The sequence below is a fragment of the Condylura cristata genome, unplaced genomic scaffold (genome assembly GCF_000260355.1).
Source record: "Condylura cristata isolate star-nosed mole 26May11 unplaced genomic scaffold, ConCri1.0 scaffold00025, whole genome shotgun sequence".
Taxonomy (NCBI): Eukaryota; Metazoa; Chordata; class Mammalia; order Eulipotyphla; family Talpidae; genus Condylura; species Condylura cristata.
Genome location: NW_004567126.1, coordinates 19,320,668 through 19,333,693, shown reverse-complemented (window position 1 = coordinate 19,333,693; position 13,026 = coordinate 19,320,668). Strand labels below are relative to the sequence as shown.

Sequence of the window (13,026 nt, the reverse complement as noted above, 5' to 3'; positions counted from 1 at the left end):
GTTTCCATGGAGACCGCAAAGCACAGCCTCCAGAGCAGCCAGTGAGCAGCTCGGCAGGGCAGGGAGAAGACGCAACTCTCAGCTCCTCCAGAAACCTGGGGAGGGCCAAGGGTGGGGAAGGGGGGGTTGGAGGGAGAAGGAGGGCTTAAAGGCACAGAGCCCTCTTAGCCCTTTAAAATCTGGCCAGAGCTCTGCCCTTCCTACCTTCCTCTGTCCCAGTCAGAATTGCAGAAGCGGGTGGGGGCTTAGGGGTAGACCCAGCACAACCTGCCCCGCAATAAAACTGGCATCTTCTGCCTGCTCCTTGATTTGTGCCTAAATGGGAAGAGATACCTCCCAAAGTCAGACTTCTGGGTTGGTGATGGGATTTGAAAAGCCCCAGACAGACCCCCTCACCCCTGAAATTCCATCATTTCGTCTCTTCCCACTCTCCAAAGTGTTCCTCAACATGTACAAGACCCTCTTTCAGTTTGTGAATGACAGCAGGAGCTGATCTAAAAGGAATCACAAGTCAAGGTGCAGGAAAAACAGAACACACCTCTTCACCCAGAGACACCTGTCCTGGGAGGCTGAGGGACACACCTGCTTGCGCCTGATGGCCATCAAAGAGGAGACCCCGTGGGAGTGGGGGGGGGTGCAGGGGACCAAAAGGGAGGGTCGCATCTGTTAACTGGAAGTGTGGGCCTCTCACACTGGCCATCAGTCTTACCTGCTACTGGTTAGAAAAGCAGAATTTCAGGCTTCACCTCAGACCTACTGAATCAGAAACTGGTGTCTCATCAAGATCCCTGGTGACTCACAGATTAAATGTGGAGGAGCACTGATCTCAGACCTCTTAGCCTCACCTGGGCCCCTGAGTTTTCTCTTTACTGTCACCCCTAGCTGGCACTGGCACCCCAGGCTTTGAAACTATCCTTCCCAACATGGGGTGGGAAGGACATGACCCCACTGGACCCTCCCTTCCCCACCAGGACCTTGTTCTTTCCTTGGGAGGCAGGGAAGAGACTGCTTATGGCACACCTACACTCCGCATCGAATCCATTTCCACTGTGACTCGGCCTCCCCACACCTCTGTTTCCACAACACAAGGAGCCAATAATATCATCTGTCCATGATGGGCGTGAGGCTGGGTCTGTGGGGCACCCCAAGCCGGTGCCTTCTCTTCTCATGACTCTACTCAGAACTCCTGAGCTGCTCTCTTAATTGAGTGGGCGATGCTGTGGAAGTTGTGCTTCTTTGTCATTTTTTCTCTCTCTCTTTTTTTTAAAGATTTATTTATTTATTCATACTGGGGTACAAGCCAGAGGTGCAGGGACGGTGAGAGGACTCACCAGAGACAGAGTGGGGGGCAGAACAGGCAGATTAAGGAAGCCCACTGCTGAGGGGAGCAGCGGGCGGGTCAGGAGAGGGCTGCCACGCCATGTGGTCACCTAGGGGCTGGGATGGAACTCACCCTGCAGTGGCTGTGGCCTGCTTGCAGTGCTGTGCTTTAACCCGCTGCGCCATCAGGGAGGGCCCCATTTCCTCTTATTAGGCTTCTTTCTGTGCTTTATTTCCAGTAGTTGAACAAATGGCTGCTGACCTGGGGTAACAGTACTCACCCCCACTCCACAGCTCTGTTTCTCTGGAAGACTTCCTTGGCCTCCCTCGGTTGGCTAAACTCTGCAGAAGCCTCTGATATCTGCCCACTCCCTGGCATGACACCCCTCGGCCTCTCCCAGGGCAGCAGTGTGCCCCCAGAGCTCATTCCCTGTCCCTCAGGAGCTATGCAGCCCTCACTCCCCAGTGCCAGTTACTGCCTCCCAGTCTTGCCCAGCCAAGGTCCTTTTAGGAGGCTCTGGGGGTTATTCTCCTCTTCCTGATGCCACAAGGGTGGGCGGTGGAGGGAAGCAGTCCTCTATAGGCTGGCCTCCAGATGCATGTGCAGGCAGGAACATATCTGCCTGTAAGGCAAAGTCCCAAAAGAGTTTGGGGGTGATTTCTACCCACAGCCTAGTTACCCTGCCCCTCTGCAGCTAAGTAAACCATCAAGATCCAGATGGGGCAAATCCCCTCCCAGGCATAAGGGCCAGCTCCCCATCCTGAAAAACCTGTCTGCCACTCCTCCCCCGAGGCCATAGGGCCCAAGGGGCAGGTTGGACAGGATTCCCTTCCAGCCCCTCCCACCCCTAGAACAAAATCAGTCACCCGCAGGGGCAGGGGCATCACTTGCCTTAGGAAGCTAGTCTGCCAGCCCCAGGTCCAGCTCCAGCCCAGCTATGGCATCCTTGCTAACAATTCGGACCACCTTGCCTTTGATCATGACTCTGCTGGCTCTTCTGGCCCCAGGGGCTGCAGGTCTCTGGAATCTCTGGAGTGGGTGGAGAGGGGCTTCTGGGGGGAGGTACTGTGCCTTCCAGGGCTCTCAAAGAGGAGCTGATCTGGCCTGTTGGGGGTGGGGGATGGTTATAGCAGTGACCAGGTAGCAATCCCTGGACCCAGGGCACATGCCCAGTCCTATTCCAGTCCCAGGAGGCAGGGGTGTGAGAAGGACCCGAGGCTGTGGTAGGGGTGAGGGTGGGTGCTGCCTGGGCCGGCTCCTGCCCCCGAGGCGGCTTGGCGGTTTCTGCAGCCCAAGACTGCCACCTGGCGGTCAGACCAGCAACGGCCTGTGATCCGCCGGAAGACGGCCGAGAGAAGGGGAGACGGGCAGGACTCTCATCCTCACTTGGCCCCAGTGGGGGGCGCCTGACCTGTGGGCCTGGGATGGAAGTGATTCCTGCCCTGAGCTTGCTCCTGGCCCCTCAGCTGACTTCAACATCTCCAGCCTCTCCGGTCTGTTGTCCCCCGCGCTAACAGAGAGCCTGCTAGTTGCCTTGCCCCCCTGTCACCTGACAGGGGGCAATGCCACACTGATGGTCCGGAGAGCCAATGACAGCAAAGGTTGGCTACCCCCTCCCCAGGTTCCTCCCTAGTCCCTGGGACCCCTTCCTGAACACCCAGCATCCTTTCTTCCCCTGGCCTCTTCCCATGTACTTAACCCTCTCCTTGGGGTGCTCTCCTTATTCTGTGGGGCCTCCAGAATTTTGACTCTGCCTTTCACCCCTAATTTTCCTGACCAGTGGTGAAATGCAGCTTTGTGGTGCCTCCATGCCGTGGGCGCAGGGAACTGGTGAGTGTGGTGGACAGTGGGGCTGGCTTCTCCGTCACACGGCTCAATGCATACCAGGTGACAAACCTCTCGCCAGGAACCAAATACTAGTAGGTACCAGATCCAGGCCTGGAGCACCTGTGGGAGGAAGTAGGGGAGGAGAAACCAGGTTCTGACACTTGCGAGGTGGGGGGCACTTGGGGAGAGGGTGAGGGCACAGCTGAAGGAGTCAAGAATGGGCCTCTCTCAGAGGAGGGCACATGGGAGGAGCTGCTGTGAGGGGTGGCGGGCTCCCACTTCCCCCAAGTCTCATGTGCTCACTGAGGGTTCTTTTGTCAAACCTCCCCCAAAAGCCTTTCCTACCTAGTGATGAAGGGAACATCCACTGAGTCCAGTAAAGAGATCCCAGTGTTCACACTTGCGCGTAAGTAACATTTCTGGGTCCTCAAGTTCTGGCCTCTCCCACCCACTTTGCTCCCTGAACACCTTGGCTCACATTCTAGCCTGAGTCACTGGCATTTGACTTGCCTATTGATTCCTCTGCCATCACTACTGAACTAAAGCTTCTTGGGGGCAGGGATTATGTGTCAGTGATTTCTATATCCTTGGTGAGTGACGAAGGAGAGGCCTCCTACATGTTAATTTGATGGATGCAGGGACCCCTCTTGACTGGTTGGTTGGTTGGTTGGTTGGTTGGTTGGATGGATGGATGGTTGGTTAGTTGGATGAAAAAATGGATAAAGGGATAGCTGGAGGGAAAGGCTGACTAAGGAGTTAGACTGAAAACATCAGGCACCACAGGAGTCTCTCCTGCTTACAAAGGCCTCCCCTCCTCTCCTCTGACAGGAAAGAAAAAGGAATCCATTGGGCTGGGAATGGCTCGGACAGGAGGCATGGTGGTCATCACAGTGCTGCTCTCCGTCGCCATGTTCCTGCTGGTTCTGAACTTCATCATTGCCCTGGCACTGGGTGCCCGAAAGTGAGGGGGCACAGGCTCCTCCAGGAAGTCCAGGGCACACCTGTCTCCCAGTCCAGGGCTTAGCCTTCAGCACCTGTCCCCTCTCCTGAGGGCTCCCAGGCCTCAGTCAACTCAGTCAACCAACTTTGGCTCCTCTATGCTTCTTCCCCAGCCCTCTCCAGCTGTCTCCTGGAGCCCTTTCCTCCCTGTCTCTTGGGTCCCCCAATGCCTCATCTTTAGCCAACACTCCCTACTAGTCCCCTCATCCCAATCCTGTCAAAACTGACATTCTTCCCATTTGACCACTTTAATTCCCACCAACAACTCAGCCCTCCCTGGGTGAACAAAGTAGCTACAATAAAGTCTGATGCCACATCTGCTGTGTGTTCCCCTCCTGTGGGCTCCACTTGGGTATCAATCTTCAGAATCTATGCCCAGTTTGCAGGTGCCTTCAGGCTCCTCCTACTCTGAACCCCAGAGTTGTTTTTCCTAGGAGGCAGGAAGGGGCCAGAAGAGATAAGAACCCAGGAGTCAGAGTTCTCAGAAGCACACCTGGGCTGTGGGTTTGCAGCTTCCCCAGCAGGCCGCGGGGCCGGGGCCAGGCTATGGGTGGGGCCTGAGGCCCTGTGAGGGGATGGGAAGGTAAGGTGGTGCGTGTGGGGCTGGCAGAGTTGAGGGGAAGTGGTGGGGCTAAGAGTAGCTCTGACCAGGAAAAAACAGAGGGTTGCCAGGGTAAGTTCCAAGGACAGGGTCCCAGGTGGCAGGAGGGAGTAGAGAATAGACTAACAGGACTCTGGGGGGAAAGGAGAGAAAAACCATGGGTGGGATGGAGCAAGAGACTAGAATTTGGTAACTGAGAAAAGAGCTGGAGTGGTTTCCCTTGTTCACTTTCGTCCTTACCACTATATATTCCTTAGAAGGACTGGTGATCTTTGTCTAGCTCACTCACAGGTAAAGACCAAAACCTTTACAGTAGCTTTCAAGGTCAATCCCTTCTCTTCCTTTACTGCCCCTTAACTCTCATTTGTTCCCTCCAGTGCCATGTGTTTCCTCTTGCCTCCGGCCCTTAGCACAAGCTAATCCATTTGCCAGGTCCTTCTGTGGACACCCCACTTCCACCCACTCCTGCTGCATGGTTAACCCAGTTCCTGCAAGGAAGCCTTCTCTCTGTCCCCCATTAGGGGGGAGGTCTTTGATCCTGTCTTTCATAGTATTACTGTGGTTTATAGTCACGTGTTTACAGGCTTATTCAGTTGTCTCCCCCATGGACTGTAGGTAGCCCAGGAGTTCTTGCTTTGCTCCCAAGGGCCTATATGTATATATGATTATACATATATATATATATATATATATATATATGGGGGGGGGTGTGGGTGTGGGTGAATTAAAAGAAAAGTGAATTAGGAGGTAAGTATGTACTGGGGGTGAACAAACAGTGGGGTCCCGCTTTATTGGAGTGACACAACTGAGCTTGAAAGCAGTTGGTTCCCAGGAAAAGGGGAAGTTCCAGGTTCCCTGCCCCACCCAGAAGGAGGGTGGAGCAGAGCAGAGAAGAGAAGGAATCTGAAGAAGGAAGCGGGATGGAGAGCCAGAAGGAGACCTGAGGAATGAGACCTGCTCCACATGAAGCAGGGAGCATGTGATGAAGAAACCGTGCTTGTTTCTTGGCCCTGGACTGGTTGAAACAGATGTGGGTGAGAGACATGTGGGGAGGTTGACTATGGCAGCTTTTATCTTAATTTTAATTTTGCTCTTTTCCTCCCAGACTTGTCTGGCCATGTGTGACCCTTTTCAATGGGTCCTGGCCAGAAGGTGCTTTAGTCTTGTGGCGGGCTTTCAGGCCTTGCTTTGGGCCAATCCCTTTTGGGTTGACTTTTACCCACAAGGGGATGAGTAACTTCAGGTGTTTACTTAGAAATTATATTCTTTGTCTTTTCCATATAGTATACTTATTGTATTAAATTTCCTTTCCATTAAAACTCTTATGTCTTGTACTGATGCGGTGGATGGCAGAAACTATTTAGAGCAGGCAGGTTTGAGGGTTCAGGGATGCCTTCTCTTCCTTCCCTATAACAAGCTGAGGCCCCAAGTCAGGAGAGAGGCTGGAGAGAACACACCTTGCAGAGAGAATGTGGAGGATAAGCTCCCCAATTCTAGCTCCCAGCAGAGGGAGGATGGGGAGCTGAACCTCCTTGTGTTTTGAGAGCCAAACTACATGCATTGCACATTAGAATCATCTAGAAGGCTTTTAGTTTAAAAATTTTGGCAATTAAAAATAACTATCATGGGCCCTTCCTGGTGGCACAGTGGGTTAAAGCACAGCACTAAGCTAAAGCCACTTCAGCATGAGTTCAACCCCCACCTGCCCCAGAGGTGACCACATGGCAAGGCAGCCTCTCCTCGCCCGCTGCTCCCCTCAGCAGTGTGCTTGTCAGTCAGCCCGTTCTGCTCCCCACTCTGTCTTTGGTGAATCCTCTCACCGCCCCTGGGCCTCTGGCCTGTGCCCCAGTTCTGTGTGCACATATAAATAAATCTTTAAAAAAAAAAAACAACTATCATGGGCTCTCCCTGGCGGCACTAGGAGTTAAGTCTCTGCACTGAATGTATAAGCAGCTATTGCAGTGCAAGGTCGACCCCTGGCCAGGGAGGTGACACACATGATGCAGCAGACCTTTCCTGTCCTGCCTGCTGCTCCCCTCAGCAGTATATTTCAATCATTCTGCCTGTTTTGCTCCCCACTCTGTCTCTGGCGAATCCCCTCACCCTCCACACCTCTGGCTTGCACCCCAGATCTTATATGCATAAATAAATCTTTAAAAAATATTTTATCATTAGTGACAGATAATAACATATACATCAAAATTCAACCTTTAAAGTACACCTGGGGGGGGGGTTAATGACCACAATGCCCAGGTGAAATATTGTGATTTGTAAGAAAAAAATATATAATTGGTCGCTCAGATGACCAATATATTTATTTGGCCTTCCTTCAGGTTTCAGTCTCCTGGCTCCCAAAATCCTAGTGATTTCTTAAGTGGAATGTGATTATAAAGGTGGTTTTTGTTATGCTAATAATGTTTGCATTTGTTTTGTTGTGTTAATCAAGCTGCTTTTGGACCCACTAAGGATGGATTAGAGGGTTGAAACTTTCAGTTCCACCCTGACCTCCAGGGAGGAATGAATCTTATGGCCCGTGTGTGAATCAATGATGACTAATGACACCTCCGTAAAAATCCCAAAAGGATGGCGTTCTGTGAGCTTCTGGGTTGGTGAAAAACTGTTGATTTGGGAAGCGCATTCCTTGGGGAGCATATGGAAACTCGGCACCCCTTTCCACGCACCTCACCTTGTACATCTCTACTTCCACTGGGTTGTTCCCGAATTATATCCTTTTGTAATAAACTTGTAATCTAGTAAGTAAACTTTCTTTAAATTCTGTGAGTCGCTCTAACAAATCATTTACTTGAAACAGATGCCAGAGCTATGGGAACCTCTGCTTTTCAACGAGTCAGTCAGAAGCACCCGGGGTTTGCAACTGGCATCTGAAGTTGGGGGGCAGAGGTGAACTCTTGAAGACTGAACCCTTGATTTGTGTAACATAATGCTTTCCCTTATAAGTGTTATAATTTTAAAAAAAGATTTATTTATGCATGCATGCATACAAGAGCTGGTGTGCAGACTGGAGGTACAGGGGTATGAGAGGATTCACCAGAGACAGAGTGGGAAGCAGAACAGGCAGATTGACTGAAATACACTGCTGAGGGGAACAGTGGGCAAGAGAGGGGAGGTCTGCTGCACCTTGTGGGTCACCTTCCTAGACTGTTGATAGTTTCATAGTGCTGAGACAACTTCTGGTGCCAAAAGAGAGAGAGCCAGATAGTATTAGAATTGAGTTGAATGTAGGGTACCCAGCTGATGTCCATAAAACTGCTTACTGTATATAGGGGTACTCCCCACCCATCCCCACATTTGGAAGGGGGTGATCAGGACACAAAAAGAAAAATTCAGGACACCCTTCCTAAATCAGATTGACTCAGAGTGGAAGCCATACACTGGTATTTTTTAAAGCTCCCAGAAGATTCTACCTTGCAGCAAAGTTTGTAATTACTGATACTAACATTTTTTTCCTAATTTAATTGTTTAATGTTTTTATAGTGTGACAAAGCAAATATCACAGCTCTTGTCCCAAGTCTGCCTGTGTCTATGCTGGTGTCTCATAAACCTGTGCTTTTCAGATGCAGCTTTCTGTCCCTTCGTATATATTTCTCTTTGTCCTAATAAACCAGACCTTTTAAAATTAATTTTTTTTTACCGTTTTAACCATTATATTTAACAGTTCAGTGGCATTCATATTTTGTGCAACTATCTCTATCCATCTCCAGGAATTTTTCACCATCTCAAACAGAAACTCTGTGCCCATTAAACAATAATTCCCTATTCCTCTCTTCCCCACCGATGGCAACCACTGCTCCACTTTCTAACTCTGAATTTAGCTATCCTACCTATCTTGTAAACATAAACATAAAAGTGGAATTATGGAAAATTTGTCCTTTTGTGTGTGGTTTATTTCACTTAGCATAATGTTTTCAAGGTTCATATTATAGCATATATCTGAATTTTGTCAGCCATCCCAATGAATGAGAACTAGGGTCTCACTGTATCTGTACTAGATGATAATAGATATACTAATAGAGATTAATATATCTGTAGTAAAACACTGAACATCTTTTTCATGTCTTATTGGATATTTTTATATCTTTGGAAAATATCTTCAAGTCTTTTGTCCATTTTTATACTGGATTGTTTTTTGATGAATTGTAGGAATTTTTCTCTCCATATATAGATACTAATCCTCATAAGTTATATGATTTGCTTTACATGAATTTTCTTATACAGTATACTTATTTAAAGAGGGTTATATAAGGGTAGCTGTGTTACAAAAACAGTTTTTTACCAAAAAAATGAAACAGCCATAATGTAAAAAAAAGAACTTTTGTTGTACTCTTTTTTTCCTTTGCCCTTTCTATCTGTCCAAGCTTTCTGCATCAAGCATGTATTTTATAATTAGAGAAACAGTCGCTAAAGTATTATTTTTGATATTAAAGGTAGTGTTCTAGTAAACTTTTAGAAGTGACTGTTTTCACTGTATGAAAAAACACATTTATTAAAGAAGGTCTCCTACCTATATGCCAGGTAAAACTCACAGTTTCCTGTGTAGTACACAAGCAACAGGAATCACCCTACAGAGTGGACAAGCACTGACATCAAATCCAGGAAGCCACAGTAGGCAGCAGAGGGAGCTGCCTCACCCACTGGTCAAACCTGGGACAACTTGAGGATTAAAAGACACAATGGTAGTAATGAGTTACAATCCACTCAAAGAAGAATCCTTTGAGTCCATACAGATAACAAAGGTTGGATAAAGAAAAGCTCATTTAGTAGAATGGATCTAAATAACTGGGGGGAATGACAGATTTAGAAAAACCATGATTTTTACACCCATCATACTAATGATCCATTTAGCATCCTTGGATGCTAGAATTGATGGGCCCAAACTTGATAAGGAATAGGAATTTAGGACCTTTCAAAGTGTCTTCCTACAAATTGTTTACTATTTACAAAAGGGGAGAAATGGTTATCACCAAACCCAGGGATCAAAATTTAATGTCACTAATGAGACATACTGATACCACATGACTCTTAGAGGTAGTAAGAAACAAGACTCATGGTATTCTTGCCAAAAATGCAACTAAGGAAAATTCTACAAAATAAGTGACTTTTATTTTTCAAAAATATCAGCGTTAGGAGACTAAAAAAGGGTGTAAACTGCTCTAGATTAAAGAAATGTGAAAATTAAATCCATTTCATTGTCCTGAATTGGATCCTGGCCCAGAAAACAAATTTACATAAAGGACACTATTGGGCCAATTCGTATAATATGGAAAATACTGTACATTAAATTAGGATGAATCTCTGTTAAATTTTCTGATTTTGACAATTTTCAATTTTTTTCTGATTATGAGCCAATACCCTTGTTTTTAGGAAATATATACTTAAGTATTTACAGGTAAAGGGCCATGTTCACCAAAAAAAATGGATATTTGTCCTTATGTGTGGAGAGAAAAATGTAATCAAATGCTAATGATGGCATAAATGGGTGAATTAGAAAATTTAGGTATACAGGAATTTTTAAATATTGCAATTTTTCTGTAAATTTGAAACTATTAAAAGCAATTTAAAAAATAATCACTTAATTCCATCTCCAGCTACAACACATGTGGTTTTAGATAAACCCTAAAACCTTTCAGTGCTTCTAGAAATTAGCTGTCTGGAGCTGGTTTTTAAATGGTAGCTAAACTGTTAAAGCGAGTTGTGCAGAAGAGGGTCTGAGCTTCCTCCCTTCCGTAGCCCCAAGGTCCCTTACCAGAAGGAAAGCCTGGGCGAGTGCAGGAGCGCCTGGCGCGGACCCCTCCGCGGAGTTAAGGTGCAGGCGTCGAGTGGGGCTGCACACCTGAGTCGCCTCAATCAGTCCAAGTCAATCAGAGCTGGAGTCAGGATTTGAGGAAGCGCTCAGCGGAGAGGCCTCAGCCTCAGTCTCTCCCGGGAAGCTCCCAACTTTTGCCGGCTTAGCGCGCAGCTCCCTAAAGGTGGACCTGAAACTCCAAAACCTCGACTTCTGGGCCAGCCTCCATGGCCAAGTACCAGGCCTTCTGGACTGGGACATGGGGAACGAGCTCTTTCTGGCCTTCACCACCTCGCACCTGTCCCCAGGCGAGCAGAAACGTGAGTGCCCGGCTGGTGGGGGAGGGGCGGCCGCCCGTAGATGGGGGTCTCCGGTGGCGTACCCAGCCCCCCCATCCCAGCCTTGGATCTCCTCCCCACTCAGGACCAGCTGGGGTGAAAAGACTGCTCGAATCTGGAGACCTTAAAGCCCCCCCTTATGGCGTTCCGTAACCCCCAGCCCCACCCCCACCCCCACTTCACTGGTGGCCATACCCCGCTCCTAGACTGAAAGCCCGCTGAAGGCAGTGGGTTACACAGCGCCTCTAAACTCTACCCCACTGGCCCTGCTGCTTCTAGAACTTTCTAGGCCTCTTTTGAGCTTTTCTCCATGGCGCGCTAACGCCATTTGACGATGTTTTACTTGTTTTCCTATTTAAAAAAAAAAACCAAACAAACAAACCTCAGGGCTGTACGTGGCTGTACCCTCACCTCTTAATGCATTGCCTGGCATCTAGAAGTGCTCATTATTTGCTGAATGGGTGGTTGACGGTGGTGGACTTTTTAAAAATGTTTTATTCTTTTTCGACTTGAAATGCAAGAGTTGGAGTATCACCTCTGTGGGTATATAGTTTTGCCTCTGTTTAGGTATGTGTATCTTTGAAAGGTATTTAGCATTATTGTGTGTATTGGTGACTTAATTTCTGTAATGCGCCTTGCTTTCCCCCCTCCCTGCTCACTGTTTTTTAGAGCTGTTCCTGTTGAGTGCAGCTCCACTGTCATCACTTGGGACGGCTGTGTAGTAGTCCCTATTTGCTTACACAGCTTTTGCATTTATTCTAGACTGCCTCAACTCCTTGCCCAGGGGCCATGCTAATCTTCTCTGTGAGGCTCCACTTTTAGTTTACGTGCTGCCCAAGCGTGCACTGCCTCCCACTCTTTGCCACCATAAGCAGTGCTGCTGGACAATTTCTATATCTAGGGAGGCCTGGTGTTGAGGAAAGGCTTCCTGTTGGACAAGTTTGGGGGAAGATCGAGATTTTTGGTGAGCATGCTGAGTGGGAGCTACTTTTTAGGTATCACAGTAAAATGAGTGAGCAAGTGAATGCATAAGCCTGGAGTCTGGAGACACATGTACACTACAGATATAAATTTTGAGTCTTTGGTATAAGGGTGTCATTTAAGAAGTGAGACTGGAGAGACACTCACACCTCTAAGGCCATTTCATTGTAAAGATTGTAAAGATTGAAGGTGAGATAATAAGCAAAAACTGAGGAAACAGCCATTGAGAATCCAAATCAAGGTTTGCCCTCTCCTAGAAACCAAGAAAAGAAAGAATTTTAGGGAAAGGAGTGGTCAGCTAAGGGAATGGTACGTAGGCAGATAAGATGGCTGACTACTGGATTTAGTGGAGACAGTTCAGTGAGTTCTTTCAAGGAGTTCTGCCTGCCTCAAAAGAAAGCAAAAATATACAATAGAGGTCTGGCACAGAAAGTAAGGAAAAAAGAAGTTCTAGTTTTCATAAAAGAAGACAATAGCATTCTTGAATGCTGCTGAAAATGACTCAGTAAAGACAAAGATCTTTGGAACACTGTCCCTGTTTGGAAGGAGGGAAAGACACAACAGACAGGCCCTATCTTTGAGACCATTCATCTGATAATCTTGTCACACTTTTATTCTATCCCTTCAGTCACTTCTTTAACTTGGAATCCCACCTAGTTTTCTGGCTTACCATCGATTCTTTGGCCCTCTATGGCTTTGGAGCATTGCTGGGCCAGATCACAAGCCCAATTTAATCCAAGTCTACTGAACATATCTGCAAAACCATAGATAAATGGATTGGTAATACCAAGGCATCAAAGGATAGATTAAGAGGGAGCTAGCTAGCAAAATTGCAGCTGGCACATTTTTATGTGGTACAAAAATGAGAGATTGGAAAGGACAAAATAGAGAGGCTGCAGTTACTGGTTTAATTTGACAGTGAGAGAGGAAGTGTCTCAAGTAGGATAGAAAGCCAAGTTTTTGGAGAAGAATTCAAGGAACTAAGAAACCAAAGATTTGAAGCATGGGTAGTGTTAGGGACTGCAAGTAGAGAGTTAGACTCCTGTAAAAGAGCATGAGTGAAGGAGAGTTTGGTAGATGACAGTAACAGCAAGGTTAATGCATGAATTCCTGTGTCAGTGTGAAGGTACACATCCAGTAGACAGCTAAGTAGGGT

The 13,026-nt window shown here is 47.6% G+C and overlaps 2 protein-coding genes across 2 annotated transcripts in view; both read left to right on the top strand.

The window, feature by feature from the left end:
* The first annotated feature begins 2,258 nt into the window (after positions 1–2,258).
* Positions 2,259–4,256, top strand: UPK2 (uroplakin 2). The gene is made up of 5 exons (XM_004689197.2): positions 2,259–2,337; positions 2,788–2,922; positions 3,102–3,240; positions 3,484–3,554; positions 3,977–4,256. Exons 1-5 carry the CDS (start codon positions 2,259–2,261, stop codon positions 4,111–4,113), a joined length of 561 nt encoding a protein of 186 aa, XP_004689254.1. The 3' UTR covers positions 4,114–4,256.
* Positions 4,257–10,810: 6,554 nt separating this feature from the next.
* FOXR1 (forkhead box R1) overlaps positions 10,811–13,026 on the top strand; it is a 9,269-nt gene continuing 7,053 nt past the window's right edge. Inside the window, exon 1 of the mRNA XM_004689196.2 lies at positions 10,811–10,871. Within this exon, the coding sequence (XP_004689253.1) occupies positions 10,811–10,871 (61 nt within the window). The remainder of the gene's footprint in view (positions 10,872–13,026) is intronic.

Coding starts and splice junctions, on each gene's coding strand:
- UPK2 (XM_004689197.2), top strand. CDS start 2,259: ATGGCATCCTTGCTAACAATTCGGACCACCTTGCCTTTGATCATGACT. Junction 2,338..2,787: donor TCTGGCCCCAGGGGCTGCAG/GTCTCTGGAATC, acceptor CTGGCCCCTCAG/CTGACTTCAACATCTCCAGC. Junction 3,555..3,976: donor CCCAGTGTTCACACTTGCGC/GTAAGTAACATT, acceptor CTCCTCTGACAG/GAAAGAAAAAGGAATCCATT.